We start from the raw sequence: 24,773 nt of genomic DNA, 5'->3' as shown, positions 1-24,773 counted from the left end.
AAAGATGGCCCTCAGCTGCTTTGTCTCAGCAGTTATTCTTAGTCAGACGGTCACTGCTCGTGTATGTATGAGAAAAGAAAGCCTGGCAACCTGAGCTTGTATTGTGCACTGATATTCCAGAGGCAGGTGTGGCAACTAAAAGCTTATAAATAACTCCTCAACCTTTTATACACTGCTATGGCCTTAAACGATGAATGCTTTGAGTCTCTGTGAGTCAAATGACCACTAGACACAAGAAAATCTTGTACCACTTATAGTAAAATGTAAATTTCCTTTAAATTGTTTGCAGATTTAATGTCCAAAAAGTGGATTTCAGTCAAGTTTATGTTTCCAGAGATAAAAAGTTTTGAGAGCAACATGAATAGACACAGTTCCAATAAACTCTTGGGAATACAGTGCCATATTTAATGAGACGAAACAATGGCCAAGACAACAAACGAAAGGCAGGAAAGAATGTGAAAAAAAAGTCGTGCTGCAGAGGATCAACTCAAAGTCAAATCATGAAAGGAAACTTCTGGAAAGTTTGAAACTATGATATCCAGTGTTTACTGAACTAATTACTAAAGCCAGCCACAAAAACACAATCCGGTGTAACAGGTTTCAAATTAGTTTCGTCCTTGAATGTGTTATCATTCTCCAAGTAGCAAAACAAAAGACTAAAAGGAGATTAAAAGTACACATACACCCACAGATAAGGTGACTATATGTACAAGTATTCCTGTGAGCCAAAAGTTCAGGATTCGGACTGCTTTGGTTAAGTTTCAAACTTTTTTTTTTTCAACTCTTGGCCCTGTCTGATGTCATTGCAAGAAGATACCACTAATATGGTCATCTCTGTGAACACTGACTGGGTAGCCAATCAGAGGAAAGCTGATTTAAAACATTTGTACCCAGGTGGAACAGTGCTGAAATAAATATATATTTCTTTTAGTGGCAGTTTGTAGTTCTACCACAGCCAGTTGTTCTCCTGAGGCCGTTCCAGCTGTTACTTTCAGCTGTTGGGGTTTCATTGTACAGGGAGCTATTGTCTCATCTTTTAGCTGCTTGTACACAAAGATCTTTCTAAATCGATCTGGCAGTGTGTGTGTGTGTGTGTGTGTACACACGTTTCAGTATACACAGGGGTGTCATTGGTCTATATTTACCAACTTAAGAATGAGACAGCATTGTGTTGTCGACATACTTGGCAGTGAAGGACACCGAGTTCAGGGTCACCCTGATTACTCAAGAGACATAGAGAGAGTGAGGTACAGTAGATGAAGACAGACAGACAGTCAAAGGCAATAAAGAGAGGTGAGACATTAAGACTGAAAAGCATCTTCAAGGAGTGAGACAGGGAGACAAAAGGAAGTGGAATATATTCGTCCTACAGATCTTTGGCAACAAGAGAAACTGTGAGTGGGATTTCCATTTCCTCAGCCATTAGCTAGATCTACCACAAATAGCAAGACAGCTTTTGCTGTTCATCAGTTGCTGAGGAATTAGAGTACCTAATAACACTAAGCCTGGGTAAAATGCATGCACTATACCTCTACAGTATATTTGCATAATGCAGCTAATTGCTAGTGTTTTTGCTTTGTCAAAAAGGTTTCCCTTCTCTTCTTGTTTCTCTTGCAAATGTTTGCTTGCTTCTTCTGCTAGCTGAACTTCTTAATTGTCTTGTCTTTTGATGGCCTTAGTGGATGTAGCTTTTTAATTACTCTCCTGGGAGACCACAAGTCAAGCTCCAGATGTATTTGTATAATTTCTTTCCCTTCAATGTTTAAAACAGTGAATCATTTACCTTGTTTTGTCTCAGGTTGATAGATTTTTATTATTATTATTAACATCAGACCTAGAAAATGAGCTCTCACATTACTCCAGAGACTTTAAAAAAAATTGCACGGTGCATAGAAATGGAACCACTTTGCTTTATCTGCTTTCCCTCCAGGGGCCTGGGGATCCAGGCTTCCCCATGGAGATTGATCAATTCCAATGTGCCAGAGGTTGACCTACTATCCTCTGTGTTCAAACAAACCTCTCCCCTTGGGCAGCAGTGAGACGCATAAAAACTAAAATAAAATAAAATAAAGTAAAGCAGCAAGGGAATCAGCTGACCTGCAAGCGTATTAGCCTGTTTCCCAAACCTCTTCCACAATGCAATTGAAGGAGATGAGAAGAAATAACACATTGCGCTTGTTTATATTGCTAACACAGGTGTATGCTATTGGGAATGGGTGAATGAAGCTATCATTCAGGCACGACCTGATTCTGTTTGTTGGGTGCGTTCTGCACTCACCTCCCCAGAGCAAACACATGATTAATGATGGACAGGGTGTGTGCAACACCATGGCCAAGCTCAACTGATAAAATGTAAGAGGCTCAGTTGCTGAAAAAAAGGGGGTGATTCACTATAACACACCATTTCAACATGTCACAACACAGTAGGCTGGACAGTGAACAACGCACAAAAAATTTTCTTTAGCTTTCTTTTCTATTTTACCAATTTATAGGTTAACCCAATAACTAAAGCTCCAATTTCCAGTTAGAGGCCCAGTAGAAACCCCAGTCGCTGGGGGAAAATGATCATTCCCTGGCCGGTTTGCAAGTGATTTTGGACGTTGCCAAATTGGGTGGAGCACCAAGAAAACCTCTTGCAGTTGATTTGGTTGCTAGCAGATCTCCATGGTCAACTACAGTTTGCATAAAAGGTACTAACTTGTCTGCAAGATGTCAGGGCTTCGCAGTGTGGAGAGAAGGAAGAGAGGACCCAAACGTAGGATTTATGAAGGATAAGGACAGTGTTTATTACAAAGGCAGGATGAACGGAATATAACAGACTGAAACTGACTGATTGACTGAATGGCTGGCTGGCTGGCTGGCTAACTGAACTGGAAAAACACACATGCAGAATTGTTGGCAGCAATGACAAGACAATGAACTGGAGGAAAGTAAGGACTTAAATGCACAGGAGTGATAATGATGAGAGACAGGTGAGAACACAGCTGAACTGAATCTGACTAATCACACACAGGAAGTGGAACAGAACATAATGGACACAGACCGGGGCAAACAGAAAACAGAAGATGTGAAAACTAAACAGTGACAAAATTCAAAACTGAAAACGCTGGGTCATCGACCCAGGAACCCTGACACAAGAACTTGCAAACTAACCTCAGAGCTGTAGTGAAATTACAAAAAAGTGTGACAAAAAACAAGAAAATAGAGAACGTTCACCTTCAAAGTAAAAGTTTCAAAACATTTCAAAAGGCGAACAGTCTTCGTTTCCAGTTCGCATTACAATCTTAAAAGGGTAACAACCACTGAGTGAGTAGCTGGTGAATGTCTGCAGACAAGTCAGCGACTTCTCCAGCACAGTTTATCTCTTTGAAAGCAATGTCGCCTAGCAACAGTAAAAAAACCTCCAGCAACCACTTGCCAGCTGGTTGGGGAATATATGTTTCTCCGTAGCAACCACAGGTTGCTAGACAGTCGCCATTCAGTCTCTAGACCTGTACGACAAGAGCCTATGATAATCAGCAGCTTAATGGAAAAAAGTAGTTTCAGCAGTATTTCAAATGTTTTTGTAAAGCTACATATTAAAATGCTTAATCAGTTTTAATGTATTAAAAGGATTCTGAACAGTTTCTTTTCCTCTCTGAAGTGTATCATTGACATATTGGATTGAAACCCCTTTATCGAAGTAGTATTGGGTGTTTGATAACCTCTTTTGATTGCTGTAGATTTAGAAATCTAATTATTATTATTATTATTATCACCTTGTTTGTTGTTTGTAGTCACTTCAATATAATATCATAAGAGATTTAAGCACTACGACAAATATTCTATATACAATTAAAACTTAGGGCTGATTATTCCCATTATAAATCTATTGCTTTTGAAAAGCTTAAAGCACACAGGTAAAGGGTGTTCACTGTAAAGATATGCATAATCGTGCAAATAATCTAAACTCAATTTCAAACCCAGCTTCAGGTTGCTGATTACTAATACAGATACCCTCATGGCTAAGGCTACAGTGCCTTTAGTGCTCGACTGACTCCTATTGACAATCACATTGCCTCCTACACACCTCTGCATGCTCACTCGTAGCTTCCCCTCCCCTCCCAGGTGCCGGTTGGGGGGGTTACCATGGAAACCAGGATGGTGATGCATCGAGAGCAGGAGGAGCAGTCGTCCCAGATGTCTCACAGCATGCAGCTGTCCTCCCAGATCAAGAAGAAGACCTTCACGTCAAGGTGCAAACAGACACACAGTGATAGCAACATCACTGCATGCCATTTATAATGAATTAATTTGATAATATTTGTCTTCATTTTAACAAAATTCGGGAAATGCCACAACCAAAGAGGAACTAATCCTAAAGGTATTATCTCTGACATCAGATCCAATTTATTCTTTTCTGCCAAAGGCTTTCTTTGTTGCCCAAAACCTAAAAAAATCTCAACAAGCTACACTAAGTGGCGTGTTCCTTTATCTCACTAATAAACACAGGAACCTCTTTATATCGTGTTATGTGTGGTATGTGTTCTCCGCTTTTCTCTGCAACTATTCTTTCGATTTACTTCAAACTTGGCAGGTGTATTGCTGGGGGCTCACAAAAATGCAGTGTTAAGCTTGAAGTCTGTCAGATCAGAACTTCTGATAATTTTGCTAGAAATCGCTTTCTGTTACACTTCTAAAACAACTAGTTGCCTAAGGTGTTTAGGGAACATCGACACACCGTCCCCCCAAGGAAAAAAAATCAAAAACAATGGCTCTCACCAAAACAGGTCTGTTTCTGGTGATTATTTGACTGTTCAGTAACTGTTTCTTTTAGCATTGCTCTGTGCATTATTTCATGTGATTTATTTTCCATTTTTATTACTTAAATAGAAAATACAGGCTTAGTGAGGTCAAAACATTATAATCAAGAGTTGGTTTTGTCTTTTCATGGGGTTTGCTAACAGCACAGACAAGGAGGAATAATCCTTTACCCTTTCATTTAAAAACCACTACTTATCAATATAATGAACTAAACACACTCAAACATGTGGCCTTTACATGGATTTACTGTCATCAGTGATCAATAAGTATGCAGTACTGCATACACATGAAATTCACTTCATTAGATGCATCTGTTCAACTGATCATTATTGCAAATATCATATGGAAGCAACTCGCTGCATTTAGGCCTGCAAACATGGTCAAGACCTGGTGAAAGTCAAACAAAAGATTATAGTGTGGAAGAAAGATGATGTAAGTAACTCTGAATGTGGCGTGGTTGTTGATGCCAGAAAGGCTGATCTGAGTATTGTATAGCGCTTTACTTAGTCCCTAAGGACCCCAAAGCGCTTTACACTACATTCAGTCATTCACCCATTCACACATCACACTGGTGATGGCAAGCTACATTGTAGCCACAGCTGCCCTGGGGCGCACTGACAGAGGCGAGGCTGCCAGACACTGGCGCCACCGGGCCCTCTGACCACCACCAGTAGGCAACGAGTGAAGTGTCTTGGACATAATGACTGGGACTGTCCGAGCCGGGGCTCGAACCGGCAACCTTCCGATTACAAGACGAACTGCCAACTCTTGAGCCACGATCGTCCCATTTTAGATTTTAGAAACTGCTGATCTACTTGGGATGTTCCCACACAACCATCTCTACAGTTTGCAGAGAACGATTTAAAAAAGAGGAAATATTCAGGGTGGGGTGGGTTTCTGGGTGAAAATACCTTGCAGAGGTGTTTTTGAACACATTGTTTAAATACTAAACAATGTCTTAGCGTTTACCACAGTCATGTCTTTATAACCACAGTGTACATTTTTGGATGGCTGCTTAGAGCAGGATAAGATGCCACGTCACAAAGCCCAGACCATCTCAAACCAGTTTCTTGATCATGACAATGAGCTCACTGTGCTCAAATGGCCTCCGCAGTCACCAGATCTCAATCCAGTAGAGCAGCTTTGGTGTGACGCTATCATGTCAAGCCAAATCTCAGAGGAATGTTTCCAGTACCTTGTTCACTCTATGACACAAAGACCGAAAGCAGTAATGAAGGCCAGCACTAGCTACTTTACAGTACTTTTGTTTACTATACAGGACTTTTCTTGTTCTAAGGATCTAAGTTAAATTCCTCTTAACTCTGGGACTTGTGGCTTAAAAGAAGCTCCGTAATCACTCTCACAGTAACAGCTCGAGGGAATACAAAAACAGAAAACTGATAAGCATAATGTTTGTGTTGTCATATCATGAAGACTTCTGTTCAAACTCAAATTTCATAAGCAAAACTCCAGAAATAACTAGTTCTGTTTTACTTTATGTGCAGTATTGTTTATTGCACGTTTATTTTTAAATGAAAGAGACAATTTAAACAAAAATTACAATAGAAAATCCACTGCACTGTAATAGGAAAGTGCAGCTTGAGGCTTTAAAATTGATGAAGCAAACTGATTAATATTTGAAAAAGGTGGAACTGTCTCGCACCATAAGCAGCTTTCTGTATAGTATTAAAAAGAAATAAGCAGGATATAGGATTAACAGATTGAGCAACTTGTCAAGATGAGGACTCCTTGCAGCTTTACTGATAGCAGAGGACATCTGTATGCATCTTTGTTATAAAACAAATGTATCCTTTATGTAAATTTCATTTTTAGTACTGATTCACTACATGGTTCAATGACACATTCAATCAAAAAACGACCTCAACACATGCACACAAGCAAACAGTTTTATATTTCAGTCTTTTCCACCAGAAGTCCCTTTGACATTGTACTACAGCCGGTTTTAAAGGCTAAAGTTAAACATAAACTCTTGATCATATGATAAGCAGACAACAGCGGGGTGAGCTAACGGATAAATTAAGACACCTGTGTGTACAGATGCATCAGTTAAGCTACTTTGTGGTTAGCATGAAAATTACCTGAAGCAGGAAATGAATAGCTCTCAGTTAACCTGCTACACAAACATCCAAAAACAATCTCAAGGTCAAAGGCTGACTTTCAGTTTAACCCATGAACACCTAGTCCATCATATTTGATAAATATAGTTTTATTTTTGAGACGTCTACAACTATGTGATTTTTTTCTCCTGAAAAACCTAAAAAACATTTTAAAGCAAATTCAAGACGTAGCAAATATGATACAAATGAAAGCTATATATGGAAATGAACATTTTATAAATAAAATTGTCAGGTGGTTTATTAAACTCTAAAGTTTCAAAAAATTTAAATTAAAAGGTTAAAGTTTTAACCGACTATAAACATGTCATGTGTAATGATTAGATTGCAAGTCTGGTTCATTGTTATTTGCCTCATTTTAATTTTCTCAAAAGGTTTTTTTATAACTTTTTTTGGTTCTTTTCATTTGGCTGCGCACACTCACATGCAGTAGGCCTATCCATTTACACTATGGCAGAACACAAATGAAAGCAGGCACACAGGTACAAGTCAACATATACTCATACTCTCAAGCCAAATTTGCCTTCATTTTCATGCACCCCTCTTGCTGTAGTGAGTTATTAAATTAGGCTAACCTGTGGGTCTACAATCTCCATTGCAGAAGAAAGGGAACTGGCCAATTTTTCTCCTCGGGGAAGTTGAAAATAAGCAATTATTCCATCTAGCTTAGTTCAGCTGAACTTAGAGGTCATGTCTCCTTTTGTTTAAAAGAAGAAGCATGAGAGGGAGCAGGTGCATTGGTGAAATTTATACTTAGAACATGCTCGTGGGAGCACACTCAAATTTATCTTCATGTTAGATTGAGAAAAGTGGCCTCTGGGTAGGTTTAGCCAACACCAGAGAAGGGAACAGTTTTCCCTACAGTGGTTTCATTTTTTTGTATTTGTAGAATAGCACAAAACAGTCTTTGTACAGTATGTTGACATGCATGAAACAGCGATAACAGAACGCCCAGTTCCATCAAGTTTCCCTCTTTTTTATTTCCTCCTTCCAGTTACACCAAGTTAATATTTTGAGGAAGCCAACTGTTTGTAAACACAAACGAACAACCACTCTCTTTCAACCAACAGCAGTGGCATGACATTTTTGGCCTGCACGGATTACTGCATGCATTTGGAAGTTCCTGTTTATATGTGCCCTCGTGTATACATATATCTATATACACACACACACACACATATATATATATATATATATGTACTACCCAACCACACACAACATTATTCAGTGGTACACACATTCAACGGGAACCCAAACAATAGAAAGAAAATACAATTATAGGAAAGCAAAAGCAGAAGTTGTTCTCTCAGCACCGTGAAATGGGGAAATTTCCCAGATTACAAACAAAAGAAAAAGAGAAGTCACGTCAATTTGCATTGCCATTTGTAAGATGACTTGTTGAAAGCAATGAGGCTAGATGTTAACAGCAACGGTCGGGGTTTGTGTGACGCAGGTGGATAAAAATACAGTTCTGGCATCACATTTGAGATTTTTAGATTTTCATTTATTACAGTGGGACTCTGTGGTCAAGTAACGTACACTACTTCACAGGAAGAATAAGAGCAGCAGCTTTTTAATTAACAGGAATCCAAAAAAGCTAATCCATATTCCTAAAAACAAAAAGAAAAGGTTTTCATTACATAAGAAAAACAAGGGAAGCCTTCGCACTTATAAAATAGCCTCTCACTGATGTTGCAATTATTCTAAAAGAGTTAGCCTCATCTTCAGATAAGGAAAAAACTCAAATTTGTGCTTCTGGTGTTACAAATGTGCTAGTCAGTTTCACAACTGCAACAACAACAAAAGCCTCTTTCCTTCCATGGTGGTGCACATACTGTGGATAACGTCGACTCAGTTTTATGTTGGAAATTCAGATGTAGAGTTTGTGGTGCAGTGTAGGCTCAGAAATGTACATATCTGCATAATTGGGCAAAAGTCTTTTCTTTACTAGAAAAACGGGAAGTAGGTGCAGCGGTTTACTGAAACATGCAAAACATATAAGGCAAAAACAGAGTTTTTACAGTGATGTGCAGGAAAATCACTATTTGTTATGAACACCTTCTTTCCTCAACACAGCCTGAAATCTAGCCATGCTTTCTTGTAACTTCTTTCTCCAAGTCTGTAGGTGTAGTTTTCCATGGATCTTGGTGGATGTTTCAACGCTACATTTTGGATTTTGACTAACTTTTGTTCCAGTCTCTTGCAAGATGACCCCACCCTGTTTCAATAATGTTGAGGTCCAGGAAGGCCAATTTCTCAGGTCCTGTTTTGATTGGGGTTTTTATTTTTCTTATTTTTTAATGACACTACCTTCAGATGCTGGTCATCTACCGTAGATAGGTTTTTCAGGCCTACCGCTTTTTCTTTTGTCCTCCACATATTCAGGTTCCTCAATTTTTACAGACATACTGCACAGGCTGCTGAGATCTGTTAGGTCATCAGCTAATAGACAAAAATACTATTTTATCTGTAAAATTAGGTTATCTTTGGGATATTTTATAGAGTCAACTAAAGAATTTGGAAACAAGTTAGACTAGGTAATGATGATCGGTTTTGCCTATAGACACGATTTGAAATTGGCTTAAAATTTGCTACGTTGTCTGTTATATAGAGACAGCTAAAAGGAGTGAAACAAAAATGAGTAAAAAGCATCCAGTGTCTAAAGAAGGCTTTTGAAAAAATGTAAGAAAGACTAAGGACTTATTGTAAAAGACCGTGTTAGAAAAAAATATATATAAATAATTCTTGGAAGCAAAATATAAACAAATGGGGGGGGGGGGGGGGGGGGTTGGTGGAGTAGTATATGATGAAGCGATAACTAGGCGGTAACTAGGAGAAGTGTTGGCAGTGCATTAATATTTACACTCTCCTGTATGTGACCAGTGACTGCAGTTTATATTTAGTTCATCTGGTATATTCCACCTCACTAAATGTAGCTCAAACAGCCAAACCACCACCTGAATCAAACATACTGTAGAGCCTGGAAGTTTTACTGTTCACTATAGTGGCCAGTAAAACTTTCAAATGGCTGTGACCGTGTCATAAACAATCCAATAAACTTGCCTATACATTTGCATGAGCTTAACTCGGCTTATGGAAGTATTGAATATTTACGACACTAGAATTAACACGTTTCAATAAAGACATTCTTGACACCAATAGCTTAACACCAACCGCAGTTCCTCTTGATGACATAAAGACAATAATAACATGTGTTTGTACACCAGTGAGGAAAAGGGGAACACTGACAGAGCAGAAGCAGCAGCTGATTGCAGTTATGACATTTCTCACACTCGAGGAGAAAAGAGGTCGTATGCTGCTCTGCTCGAATGGCTATATTAGGGTTTTCAAACCCCACATGGGATGAAGCTAGTTGAATAATCGCATAAAGCACAAGGCTACAATTCTGCAAACACTGCACATTTTACTGCCCACAGACAAGAACCTGAAGACACGACTGTTTCAGCCCTACCACTGTGTTTAATATCCTGTTTTTAGCTCTGATCCCGTTGCCACAGGATCATAGCTACAATTAAAATATGTTTTAACAAAGCAGTATTTTGTATTTCCCATTTAAAATAGTAGCGAATCCAATTTAGCAGCTTGCACAGTAATACTACTGACAACACAGGAGTAGTATAAACTGAATAGTGACAAACATGCTACACCATCCTATGAACCACGCTTTGGGTTTACCCCAGAGCTGCAGAGTGACAGAGGGTATATTAGTGTGACAACCATTACAGAGGATGTGTTTCAAAGAAGTTCTGCCTGTGATGGATTTATTTTCTTTGCAGTTTCCTTTGTCTTGTTTGATTTTTGGTTTGCCATTGTTTACCTCGCTACATCTTTACAACAGGAACCAGAAAAGATGCATAAAAGTTGTTTTCTTAACTGAGATAAGAGTTGCCTGCTTTAAAGTTAATCCCTGGAGCGCCTGAATAAATGAACCCTCATGTACTTTGTATTTGCCTACATTAACCGAAGCACTCTCTGATGCACGGCCTCCTGTGCTTCTCAGATAGAGGATATTAGAGGCAGTGCTGCTTTCTAGTGGCAGAGGAGAATAATGACCTGATGAACAACAGATTGGATATTGTGTCATAATCCGTGACAAAGTTAATAGGTGTGCTAATATCCTTCTATCAGCAGAATAGATAACTGTGAAGGATGACAAGGGAAGATATCTATTTTGTAATCTGTCACCTTTGTGTGTCGTTTGATGATTTGCAAGATGCATGTTAATCATGCTTTGTTTTATTTTATTTTATTTTATTTTTTTGTCCTCCACAACACTTTGGATGTCACAGCGATGAGGAGGCCTCCTATTCAGGTGTCTTTCCTATCATACCCGGTGATGTCATGTCAGTCAAAGAGGTCCTCGACATGGACAACTTCCCTCGGCACAGGACATGGTGAGGCACAAAACAGCTCACAGATCATCTTCATACAGATGTAATTTGTTGAAAAATACTTTTACATTTAAATTATGTTCATTTAAATTTGAAATCCTTGCATTTACATTTTATTAATTGTGGATGAACTACTAGACAAGAATGTCTTTATTGAAACGTGTTAATTCTAGTGTCGTAAATATTCAATACTTCCATAAGCCGAGTCAAGCTCAGTGAAATGTGTCCTGGGAATTTCAATGGATACCTATCAACAAATGCATATCACCTTGCAGGACGATGCAGTCAAATCATCCTCTTTAAAAAAAACAATAACATCCTTGAGGTCCAAAAATGGGACTCAAAAGCATAGAAAGTGAGAGCAACCACATGATCCTTTAAATAGTCCTAGTAGCAGAGGCTCACAAAAACCAGAAGCCTGCATCTGCAAGTCTTGATGCGGGGATTTCTAACGCAGGATGAGTCTTCAGTGTATGAAAAAAAGGGCAGCAACCATGGACGAGTCTCTTCACACTGTCAACAAGGCTCCACTTTTTTTTTTTCCTGAGGACTTCCTTCCTGGATGATCTGTTTATGTCATAAAACCCCTGCCTCTCCGTCACTATCCATGCTCTCTCTCCACTTTATTTGAGGAAGAAGAGTGGGTCAACTTCCACTGACGCTTTGCCCTGCGAGCTAATACAGCACAAGAGCTTTTCTGTCAATAGAGAATCTCAGTAAACAACGGAAATCAGGGTTTTTTCCCTCGTTCTCGTCAGTCTATAAAAGGCCAGCTGGGTCCCTTCATTTGCTGGCTGATGTCATGGACCAAATAAGCAATAACTATTCAACTGCAGTCATGCAGAAGAAGGATATTAGATATGTTTGTATTTTTGTGGTTATAGATAGAAGCAGGGGAGTCTCACATCCTGTGGAAGGTTGTAGAGCACAAAGCACTGTTTTATTTGTTAGTCCATAAAACTCTTTTGTTTTTGTTATTTAATTATAATAAATATTTGTTTCCCCATTTATTTAATGGTCATGAAACCCTTCATCACACAAATGCATTAAACTGTAACCAGGATCGAGACTGATGGGACACCACTGATAAACATCAACTACCGCCACACTCAAATGACAGCTAATCTAAGATAGGAGTCAGCCGATACTAATGATTGTCTGATAAACTCAAGCTATCTAACATCTTCATTTTTGACTCTGGTTCGTTTACAGAGAGTGGGGCAGTGGTTAGCCTTATAGCAAGAAAGCCCTTGGCTTGAATGTGATGGCCTGTGTAGTTTACATGTTCTGCTGTGCCTGCACGAGTCCTCACTGGGGACTCTTGACTTCCTCTCACAGTCCAAACACATGGGTGCTGAGTTAAATAGTGATTATAAGTTGACCACAGGTATGAAAGTGAGGGCAAATGGCTGACTGTTTCTCCGCGCTAGCTCTCCAATAAAATGATGACCTACCCTGTTACTCACTCACTCACCTCTTAACTACTTATGTAGTTAACATCTACAGACTACTGCAGAATAAACCTACTAGTTTGGTTTAATTTAAAAGATATTGAATTTTTTTTTTTTATCACTTTATGACTCTGAGTATAAGGACTTTGCAAACAGTCTGTGAAAGTAAAGAAACATAAATAAATAAAAAAGGTATTTTTTTCCACTTATAGAACATATACCACCTACACAGTGCTCTCGTGTCTGGTGCAGTCACGTCCATTGATAACAGCCCATCTTTGCAGCAGACGGTTTGGTTTTCAAACAAGTGAAGAGTGAAGGCAGTCTGCCAAAAGGAGCATGAGATTTTAAAGAAAAAAGGCCTCCATGTGCTCAAGAGGGAATTACAAAACTGGTTTGTGGGTCGATTTGAAAGACATGTTGGTTAATTGTGTTGGACTTCATATACGAAGCAAAAGAATAAATATTCTGGTACTCAAGCTGGACTTTTTTTTTTTGCCAGCACACATGGTCTTTAACTTAGTAAGTGAATCAGAATATAAGAGGATTTTGCTGATGACATGTATGAACTCTTTTTCTTTCTAAGTGTCTTACGATCATGTTGCCAGGACAGGATTACTGCTCGGCTGTCATATCTAAAAATAATCCCAGAATAGAGAGGTTTAGGTCACAGAGAACACACACTGAGGGATTGTTGCCTCTAGTGACTTGATTTGCTTTACCAAAATCCCTCTTCTGCTCTAGGGGCACCTTGTCCTGTCTGGGTCACGTAGTGTCTGTGTTGCAAGTCAATAGCACTTTCAAATTTAAAGGCTTAGCAGCAGCCAGTTTCCTGTTCTCCAGTCTATCCACAACCTGATTACACTCTTGTGTCAAAAAGGATTTGACATCGCTAGTGTAGACTTCATCGTAAGTGCTAAAAATAAAAGATATTTCCTTCTTCAGGCCATGAAAGGAAGCTCTGGCTGGCAAGTGGCCGAAAAAAGTAAATAGACAGATGAACAGAGGTCACAACGAGTATTAAAGTAGCAGATTAGAAATAGTAGAAGACAGTTGCCAAGTAGCAAGAGTGAAAAGAGGGGAAGTCATCGAGGGTGAAATCACACCCTCTTGAAAGACAAAACACAACTGAAAGTAATGAGCCTCAGCTGCAATGATGTAGTCCTGCCAACTTAGCATCTCATTATGTCCCCTCTTCCATATCACCACGACAACCCTCCTATCTCATCAACCAGTGACTATCCATCCACAAACATGCTCAGCTAATGCCGCAGTTTTGTGTCACCTTCAGATTTTAAGACCCAAACCCTACCGCGCAAATTTGCAAGGTCGACTCCCTCTGAAGTGCATCTTCAAACTTCCTTTCTCCTCAGATGTGCTCAGATGAACACAGTGTAGACGGATAGTTTAGGATGGAGGCTGGAAAAAGCTGAAGATGACTGACCTCTACGGGCCAAAAACGAAACGATGGAAGGATGAAGCTGAAAGCTCTTGAGAACTGGCACACTATTTCTAGACCTCTGCTTGAGCGTTTGCAAGATGGGGGAGCATAACATTCGATTTGATTTGTGTGGAAACGAATGTGCTAGATCATTCTGTGCTGGCAACTACATGTTCCTATCAGATTCACGTAATGGTCTCTCCAGTATCTTCCCCACATAGTCTGAGGTAAGAAATAAATTATGCAGCTGACTCATGCATGCCCGGTTTGTCTTGGCAAGAAGGTTTTTCCTTTTCTTTGCAGAGACAGGAAAGATTTTGGAGAAATAATAAACCCATAAACCTCTTCATGCCCACTGACTCGATGTGATCCAGTGGTTCATTCCACTCAAGGCTTAAATCTGAACCCACAGAGATTAAAAGCACCAACACACTTTTCTAAACAAGCCGGTGGCAACAAATACTAAAAACTGTGTTTTTAGGCACATGGGATTGTTAGTGTGTGTTTGCACATATTTATTTGCCCGTTTAATCAAGAAGTTTGCGCATTTAACTGAAAGATCTCGGCCATTTACCGAGCGATTCATGCTCTAGCAAAAAAACTCAGAACTGCTCGTGTGAATATTTAAGATTCTTTCTCTCTGCTGTGGCAAATAATTAAGCCCTGGGGTCTGTCAGTCAAAAAATGCTTCAAGATGCACATGCACTCTACCATGATGAGAGAGGAGTATTCATAATAACTATAATTACATGATGGCGTGTTTCAGTATGTATATATCTATTCAAATGGATTAACTGGATGTACAGAGGAGATGTATACATATTCATACCGTCAATATGTCATGCAAACGTGCATGGGCTACCAGTAAGGCTTCATTAATTTTTTAAGAGGTGTCTGGTTTGTTTAACAGCTTACAAGGAGATCAGAGCACAGGTTCAAGAGCTGAGAGCTGGTGGGGATTAACTTTGTAACTTCACAAACACTTAGATTAACACAAAAGAAGAGACTAATCAAAAGCAAGCCTTGATCCTCTTCCTCTAGTAACGCAAGTTTTCCTACTTAGTGTGTCACCTTTTTGCCCTGAAAAAAAAAAAAACAAAAAACAAAAAACATTAAATTTGCTTCTTCTGACTGAATATACTATCACAACTGCCTTGCATCTCCATGACAACCAGCCTGATGAAAGGCAAGTCAAGGATGTGACACGGCCGACGACACGGTGTCGCTTTGAACTGTCCACACCTGAAGGATTCCTGAAGAGGTGTTCGTCAGGGTAGAAGCGTTGCATCGTTTTTACAGTGATGTGAATCAGCAGTGGCAGCCGGGCTTGATGTACAACTCAGAAATACCGACGCCTCAAAGCCTTTGAACGTGTGCGAGAACCGTGCTTATATGAAATGACAGAAAGCTACAAATTGAGCAGCGAACTAATGACCTCATCAAGGAGCGTTTGAGAAGACAATCTGACGAATATCATAAAACTAGCATTTGACTGTAAATGAAGTGGGACACACTGAAATTGTATTATGCCCCTCTTAAAGTGAAAAAGAAACGCTATTTGGATTCTCTCAAAAGGTAAAGCCATCTGTTGCAAAACATGTTTAAAATTTTACCTGCAATTCAAGTTTCTGCTGTTACCTCTGATGAATGCTAGGTGTTTTTTAACATGCTACTCACACCAACAGCACAAACACCTTTGGGAGGTCCAGTTCAGTGAATCTAATTAATGTAGGTGAAGCTTAGCAGACAGGCACCAGCTACATCTCCCTGTGTCAGCATAACTATCAGTCACAGTGCACAAGCCTCAACAGCATCCAAAAGAGCTGTAAAAAAAGTATGTAGCTAACAACTTTGGAGCTGTAATGAGAGAAAATTGTTTTTGAAAATTCACATTTTTAAGCAGAATGATCTAAATCATTCTTGGCAAGGACAACCCAGACAGAAAACTCTGTCCACTGCAGTCAAAGTTTGCCTTGGGATTAATTACCCCAGCCTGGAGAGAGAAACACCTACAGAAACTACAGCATTTAGCATAACTGGTACTCCAAACCAGTCCCAGTGACCCTTTGAGAAAATTAATTGCTCACTACTGTCCTACTGAATGCCCAAATAAGGACACAAGTAGAGTTAATGTAGGCAATAAAGTAGAAAAATAAAAAATAAAAATAAAAAAACATCTGGGACCTGGCATGGCATATATAACACACCAAAGGCTGCAGAGGTTACAAAGAAGCTACTGCAGGATGGAGCAATGTAGTAGTAGTGTTGTTTCTTTTCAACAACATTCACAATACTATACTCGGGACAAATCATCCAACATTATGAAACAGCAAATAAATAACCACCAAACAAATTTAAATTACTTCATGCTTTACACCAACAGGGAAATCCTAAAAGAAACCATGGCTGCTGATGAAGAGTATGAGAGAGAGCAGTGGACAATGTTTGGGAATGAGGCGGAGAGGGTGGAAATCGATGTGATCAGGAACCAGCAGTTGTTACGCACTCGTGTTAACAAGATAGCTCTTCGCAAACAGGTACAGTCAAGTATTTGTCTTTACTCATCAAAAGACTACAAAACTGTTTAGATATTAGCATTTCTGGAGAAAAAGTGCCACAGTTTGACCACCTTAAATAAATACAGCTTTTCTGATTGGTAGATAACAACCAGAATATTTTTCAGAAAGGTTCCCTCTTGATTACTGTTGCTAATTTTAATATGTAATTTTCCATCCTTCCTTGGTCCTCCCACTTGTTTTAATGACAGCCAAAGCACAGAGACTTGCTATATTTAAAAAATACAGTGTGTTTATCTACAATAAATATTTATAGACATTCATGTTTTCCTTCCATGGGTAAATTCACCACTCTGTCTGTACCTCAGGCAGAAATGAAGGCATCTGCCCACATGAGGTACCTGGAGCAACTGAGTCAGAAGGCCCCAGACTTTCCAATCCCTCTGAGGGCTCACACTGTCTGGGAAGGCATGACTGTGAAACTCTCCTGCACTGTCCAGGGCTGTCCAACCCCAAAGGTGACATGGTGAGTACCCTCATCTCTTTCTACTACTGCATTCTTTATGCTAAAAATGTGCAGTTTCCCCACAAAAATCACAGGACCATGGGCAAAGTTGCATCCTGTGGTGTTAACCTATGACGTCACTTGTCTAGTTTTGTAGATATGCTGTAGAAATGTCTACACTCTCTTGAATATAATACAACCAGATGTGCCTTGCCTTGTGGAGCTGTAAGGGCCAAAAACTACAACTGAAAAATCCAGGAGCATCGCTCTTCCTACAAAATCATGACCAACTTAAGCAAAATAAATACCAATATAAAAATAACAAACCACAAAACCTGTTCTAAGTGTTTTACTTGAGAAACTACTTTTTTTTATACTGTCAACATTATAAATGAACAGTAAGTCGATGTTTAATTGCCATAAAACTAAATTTGTTCTAATGGCCAGCAAGATGCGACTACTTGGGTTTAAATGAAGAAGAAGCCAGATGGTTTAAAAGTCTAAGGAAAACAGCCCTTTAGCTTTCTTGATGTGTGAACTCGACATTTTGCTGCTGAATTCAGAGACACTGTCACTGATTTCAAATTTCACTGAACGCAACATGATGCTTATTTAATAAATTACGGTTCCCATTACAGTCACTGAGGAGGAAAAAGCAGGGTATGCTTTACGGTGGGTCGACCCTGTAATTGACTACTCTGTGAGCATGCAGTATCCTTCAACTTGGAAAATCCACCCTTTTTATATACAGACACACATCACATACATAGCTGGTCACTGTCTATAACACAAGGTGCAATATCCTGGGGAAATGGGTTCCTGTCCTCTGGTCTAGCCATACATATCGATATCTGCATTTGTTCCAGCTGATAAATGAACATTTTAAAAGTAAAGAAGAGACAGGAGAAACATTCGTCAGCATAGCTGGTTCACCATTGAACACTCTGGAACTTCCAGCACACCAGCTAGTGGACATAAAGAGGAATCCACAATTTGTTATTGTAAAATGTGTATATTTTGAACTGCATTGTCATGTTATCTCATAAATAACTACATATAATAAATATAAGGAATAAGGAAATCTGTTTATGCTTTAGGTGTTTATGTGTCACGTGTGTTTATGTTATTCACAGCAAATTTTCATGCTGTGAATCATAGTCTAAGGAGCTTGGAAAGAAGTGTCTGGACTTCTTTAAGTTGCTTGAAGACGTTTCACCTCTCATCCGAGAAGCTTCTTCAGTTCTAAGGTCAACTGGTGGAGAGTCCCAGATTTAAACCCAGTGGGAGTTTCCCCCCCAAAGAGGGACAAAGGACCCCCTGATGATTCTCTACCTAATCACATGAGCCAAGGTGTGAAAACAGGTGTGGGTCACAATCAGCCAGGGTTTCGGGTGAGCTCATTGTGAAACCTGGCCCCACCTCTATCATGTGATTTCCTGAGGTCAGATGGCCCAGGATGTGAGTGGGCGTTAAGGCGTCTGGGAAGGGATCTCAAGACTGTATTATAGATGGCAGACAGTTGGTGTCGTAAACCACCGCCTCTGTTCAAAGATGGTCGCTCACAGTGGACATAAATGGCTTCTTTCACTCCTCTTTCAAACCATCTGTCTTCTCTGTCCAGAATGTGAACATTGGCATCCTCGAAAGAGTGTCCTTTGTCCTTTAGATGTAGATGAACTGCTGAGGCTTGTCCCGTGGAGGTGGCTCTTCTATGTTGTGCCATGCGCTTGTGAAGTGGCTGTTTGGTCTCTCCAATGTAGAAGTCTGGGCATTCCTCGCTGCACTGTACAGCATACACCATGTTGTTAAGTTTGTGTTTAGGAGTTTTGTCTTTCGGGTGAACCAGTTTTTGTCTGAGTGTGTTGCTGGGTCTGAAGTACACTGGGTTTAAATCTGGGACTCTCCACCATTTGACCCTCAGAACTGAAGAAGCTTCTCGGATGAGAGGTGAAACATCTTCAAGCAACTTAAAGAAGTCCAGACGCTTTTCTTTCCAAGCTCCTTAGACTACGATGACCTGGATGACTGAGAACCTTCACAGACACATGCTGTGAATCCTTTTTATACATTTATTTTTTTGTTTAGGTAATAGCAGTTTTCTCAATGAAATCATCAAAATTGATGATTGGTGTCCTAAGGAACAATTGGATTGCCTCAGATCTTGCTCTGCAGGAAAGCAGGAAAAAGACTGTCATCATAGCAGACTTTGGAATCTACTAAAAAAAATAATAATAATTTAAGTGACAGTTTGTCTTTTTTTGAGCACTTAAAAAAAAAAAAAATTCATAAAAATGAAAGTTTAATGCACAGCTGACCTAACATCATTAAGTGGAAGGGGAATTTTATTCTGGTATGTTAAACCATTTGTATTTTGGGGTTTGATTGAATCATAGGTATGTAAAAAGGAAAACATGAGACTGAGAATACTGTATATTGTAGACCAGGCACCTGTTACAGCCCACCCATGGCTGTTTTCCTCCATGCCATTCCCCCTGTGACTGCTTCTTTAACTGTCCAAACATGAGCTCCAAAAGTTTCTATTCAATCTGACATGGGGTCATCTGCATAATTGTGTCCCTTTAATTTCATTTCTCGCTCAGATAGAGTGAGTTAGAGCAGAATAAACTGTTTGCAGAGTTGTACCTTTTGGGAAGAAACTGCGTGTTATATAATCAGAGTTGACATAATCAGTCTATCAACACACACAAAAACAACCAGGTTTAGAAAATTACTTCTTAAGTCATTTATCAAGCTAGCAAGCATTCTGGTTTTAGTCTCTTGAGTTTGATGATTTGTTGCTTTCTATATTTTATATCCATGCTAACTTAATATCCTTGGGTATTGGGAAGTCAGAGCAAAAACAGAAAGATGAATCTTCTATGAATAAAACAGTCCTTAGTGGCAGCACTACATTGTATCATGATTTAATATGTAATTGATCCAAAATAAACAAAAGGTTACATTAAAAGTCCAAAACTTACTTGCAAAAAAACCAAAAAGACCAAGAGTCATGACATTGCTGTCCAGAACCCTGAGCTGAATATTGCACGCAGTATTAATATGAAATAATCTGTGTTAATTCAGGCAATGTGCCAAACAGTCGACCTTGATACCTGAGCTGCTGTGAGACTAGCTGATGAAAAGACTGCGTATGCTTAGTATTCATGAGCTATGAGATCCACACAACCTGTGACTCATGAGTTTCACTACCCCATATGGGACCCATCAAGCCCAATGAGCTGCCCTCAACAATGCCCAGCACAAGACAGAATAACAGATCAAAGACCCCCTGTAGTCGTCAGACATTCAGCCAAACTAACAATTGATTATGAAAGCTGTGCATGAGTAATTAGTAGGCAGGAGCATAAACCACCCAAGTACAGCCTGATGTTCATTTACTCTGATATTCAAAAAACAACAATTATGTACTTTTTTGGCAGGTACAAGGATGGTGAGCTGCTGATCATATCTGACCGACCGTGGAATTACAATCTTCAACAAAAATTTGGTCTCAACACACTGGAGATCAGAAGGTGGGTCACTAGCTCAAATCTCTAATTAAGTCTGGAAAACTGGAATGAATGTGATGGAAGTGTGCAAGATAGGGCACGCAGCAGATTACTTGACCTTGCCACTGACAAATTAGGAATGGAATAAGAAACTGAAGCTACTTGTAGGTAAGATAAGGAAATTAAATGGTGGTGTTATGAGATAAAACGTGCCTGTTCAATTAAGAAGTACATGTGCGTGCTGCGTTGCAGGTTTTTTCTATTACCCAAATCCAGCACATGAAAAGAGGTCACAGCTTTTTCAACATCTCTTGTGGCTTGAAATTCACCCACTTTCAGCTCTCACTCACAAACAGATGACATTCTATATCTTCTACAAAGGTGCTCTCCTGATGATGCTGGCGAGTACAAAGTGGTAGCCAAGAATCTCCTGGGTGAAGCTGTGACCTTTGGAACGCTCGTGGTGAACTGTGAGTGGTTTGTTGTTTCATCTCGAGTCAGCTTTGCTCAAAAACCAGTAGCAAAGATGGAATACAGTACAACTGCCCCCAAAACACTGAAGAGTCTAGTTTCAGTCAGGCTGGCAATGAGACACTGACACAGTAAATTATTTGACTTAGTTTGAACATTTTTCAAACCTGGTTTACACAACTTTTACCTCTTTTGTTGTTAGTTTATCTTTTCCCATTTTCAAATAAAACCTGAGTTCTGGCTTCCTGAGTTCAATTCCTTCGAGATCATACATCAGAAGCATGAGAAAATGAACTTTAGATCTCACACTTCTAACATTTTCAAACTTCCTTATTTTCCCCATAAACATACTTTTCATACACTCAATGGAAAAGTTTAACCCTCTCTGCTTTAATTATTCAACACAGATTCAACAAGATGCCAGAAATGGTCCATATTGACCTGATGGCATATGCAATTGTTGCAGATTTGTCAGCTGCAAATCAACGATGCAAATCTCTCTTTCCACCACATCCCAATCTCTACCGGATTGAGATTTAGTGACTGTGGAGGCCAACAGTTAACTCGCAGTTATGTTCAAGAAACTAGTTTGAGATGATCCGAGTTTTGCGACATTATGTGTTAATCTGCTGAAAGCAGTCATCAGATGATGGATACATGTGGTCATGTTGAGTTGGACACAATGCTCAGGTAGGCTGTGGTGTTTAAACAACACTAAGTGTGCCAAGAAAATATCCCCCACAGCATCACACCTCTATCCCCAGCTAGAAACACTGATGTAAGGCAGGATGGATTCATGCCTTCACCTTTTATGCCAAATTCTGTCCCTAACATCTGAATGTTGTCTACACATAACAGACAAGTTACCAAAGAACCGATTTTAAATTCAATTTTTAAGCTAGTTCCTCAAGTTAGATACAGTATTTTGGCACCTACAAGGTGATTCAGAAAGAGGTATTAGCTGAAAACGTCTCACCGTGGTATGCAGGATACCCTTAAAAATATTGGGGAAACTGGAGAAGTGTGGTCAAAGCAAAAGAAGAACACCACCTAAAACATCTTAAAAAATATTTACTGCAAAAAAACAAAAACAAAACCATAACCTGAAAGAAATATCCTTATAAAGGATTAATTATGAAACCACAATGCACGAGTCAAGACCACTGACATCAGCCATGCAAGGAAATCCTAGCACTTTAAGAACATCTTAAGTAAATTAATCGTAAGCAATATTAAGTAAATTTACTCACCATCATCTGCAGTCAGTGTTGGAGGTCATTCTTCAATCATTTTTGCTCTTATGGGCAAGTTCACAAAATCAGCAGGTTAGGACATCTGGCTTTTTAGCACCTGTGCACAAATATGATGCGGTTTCTGCCTTGAAGATGGTGTTGTATCCCAGCCTGTTGGAGTCCGTGAACCATCGTTTGCACAAACAGCCTGTAGAAACAAGTGTCTCAACTGCAGCCTGTCCAACTGTCAGCCATGCACCTGTTAGTTTGACAAGTAGAATAAAAGTAGTAAGTGAAACTGATTTTTTTAAATAATTTTTTACCTTGTTTAACTTTAACTTTATTTTCAGATTAAAGAAGCTCCGCCCCTGACATCCCAGGTGGTTTGGCTAGCCACTGAGAAACTAGAGAAGAAGACGATATTGTGTTTAACTAAAATAAAGTTCAAACGTTAAATTTAACCAGCACCTCAAGCTTCCATGAATATTTACTTAAACCTCCTTTTACATTGCACCATGAATGTAGCGCTTTTTCCTTACAGGCATGTTTTTCTTCATTAGTCCATTTACAGCTAACGTAAATGCATATTTTGAAATCCTGCTATGACAAATAAAGCATTTCATTTATTTATTTGCTTTATGTTGTTGCACAGATGATCATTAAGGTCCCCAGGATGCAGATGCTATGCTGGCTAAATTTGACCTAATGTTTGTATCTCCAGCCTCCTAATGCCTCGGGTCTCCACGGTGCAGTTTTCTATCCTCATTATCTGAGTTTCTATGTAAATTTGGTGTTTGTAAGAGAACCGGCATCAACGGAAATGATCAGAAAAACAGGTCCCGTTGCAGTGCTCATGCATAATAAATTAAAATGAGACAGTGGGTGTAGCAGTGACTAATAACATCTACAGTGAGCTATACTGCCTCGCAGCAGTGTTACAGAAACTATTTATTTTTTTATTTATTTTTTATTACCTTGACCTACCTGCCCTTTTATGAAAAGGCTTCACTTCCTGAATGCTCGAGCTCACTTTAATGACTTTAATGAGACACTTCAAGGCTTCTTCTACATTTCACAGGTATTCTTCAGGCTTTAACAAAGCCTTAGGATAAAGGGAATATTAGATGTGACTTGCATAAATGTGGCATTGCCAGGTTTGATTTGCCTTCTGCTTTATCTTTTCTTTCTTTCTTTCTTTTTTAAACATGTTTCTTCTTCAGTCTCACAGTATCATTCACTGCTTTTCTCTCTGTTTCTGACCCTGCCTGCCACTGTCCAATCTGTCCTGTTCTGCCGCCCTGCGATTCAGCATATCAAGGAGCCGTGGCTGGTTCAGAGCGCTTGCAGACCTCCGGTAAGTTTCACACCAGGGCCTAATGAAAAGTGTCCCCTTTCATTTTCTCTGCCACCCTTTGAAGTTCCTCCTTCCACCGGTAAACGAGGGCAGGCTGAGTGACTTTGAAGACTGTGACACAACGTTTGGCTCTGCTGTGCATGTGGCACCTCTTAAAGAAAGACATGGGAGGAATGAAAGGGAGCTGCACACTGATGCTGTTTGGATATCACGGGAATTTATGTTTCTGTGTGGGTGTTCATAGATGTACAGGCATATGTAAGACTATTTGTGGGGTAGTTACTGAAGGGATAAAACGACTTGCTTCCAAGTGAGCAGAAACGACAGTCATGTATATTTCATTCCAGGGACAGCGGGAGATTTATCCCACTTCGCTTCAAGCTGCGGAGCACCTCGTACTAGCTGTGGCACTCTGTGGCCTAGATTAGCTTCTGCCATGTGTGGGGTTCAGGACTTTTTAACCTAGAACTACATCATTTATATACATATATATGCTCGCAATCTGATCAAGCCAAAGAAGCGGTTTTGCCAGGAACAGCTACCTGACATAGACATGTTTATCTTAGAAGGACCTCTAGTTTTTGTATAAAACATGACATCCTGAAAAAATATATACACTTTTAGAGTTTTATATTAAACTAGTTAATGTCCCTTCAACTTCCCCTTGTTTTTTAATTTTTTTTTATTAGTATTTTCACAAATTACCATCTTCATCCAACCTTTTCCAAGTAGCTTTAGTGCCCAGATTTAACTTAACACTTATATAAATGACTTTTGCAAACATAACCCAGCCACAGGTGGCCACAACCCTGTGTACCCCTAATGCTGGTCCCAAGCCCAGAAAAATGGAGACAGTTGCACCAGGATAGGCAGAACTTTCGCCAAATCAAGCAGGTCATCATGAATGAGACTTCTATAATGGTTTGGAGACTGAAGGTGGAGCT

The 24,773-nt window shown here is 39.5% G+C and overlaps 1 protein-coding gene across 1 annotated transcript in view; it reads left to right on the top strand.

Moving 5' to 3' along the window:
- The first annotated feature begins 1,279 nt into the window (after positions 1-1,279).
- The window catches only part of myom3 (myomesin 3), a 71,362-nt gene continuing 47,868 nt past the window's right edge, over positions 1,280-24,773 (top strand). The window contains exons 1-8 of the mRNA XM_084943920.1: positions 1,280-1,394; positions 4,108-4,235; positions 11,249-11,353; positions 16,626-16,779; positions 17,127-17,284; positions 20,704-20,796; positions 21,154-21,242; positions 23,785-23,829. Of these exons, the coding sequence (XP_084800046.1) occupies positions 4,129-4,235; positions 11,249-11,353; positions 16,626-16,779; positions 17,127-17,284; positions 20,704-20,796; positions 21,154-21,242; positions 23,785-23,829 (751 nt within the window). The 5' untranslated portion in view covers positions 1,280-1,394; positions 4,108-4,128. The remainder of the gene's footprint in view (positions 1,395-4,107; positions 4,236-11,248; positions 11,354-16,625; positions 16,780-17,126; positions 17,285-20,703; positions 20,797-21,153; positions 21,243-23,784; positions 23,830-24,773) is intronic.

This window comes from Perissodus microlepis, chromosome 11 (assembly GCF_051167445.1).
Source record: "Perissodus microlepis isolate ML-2025 ecotype Zambia chromosome 11, ASM5116744v1, whole genome shotgun sequence".
Classification (NCBI taxonomy): Eukaryota; Metazoa; Chordata; class Actinopteri; order Cichliformes; family Cichlidae; genus Perissodus; species Perissodus microlepis.
The sequence above is the reverse complement of the archived record's forward strand: the minus strand, read 5'-3'. Positions and strand labels throughout refer to the sequence as shown.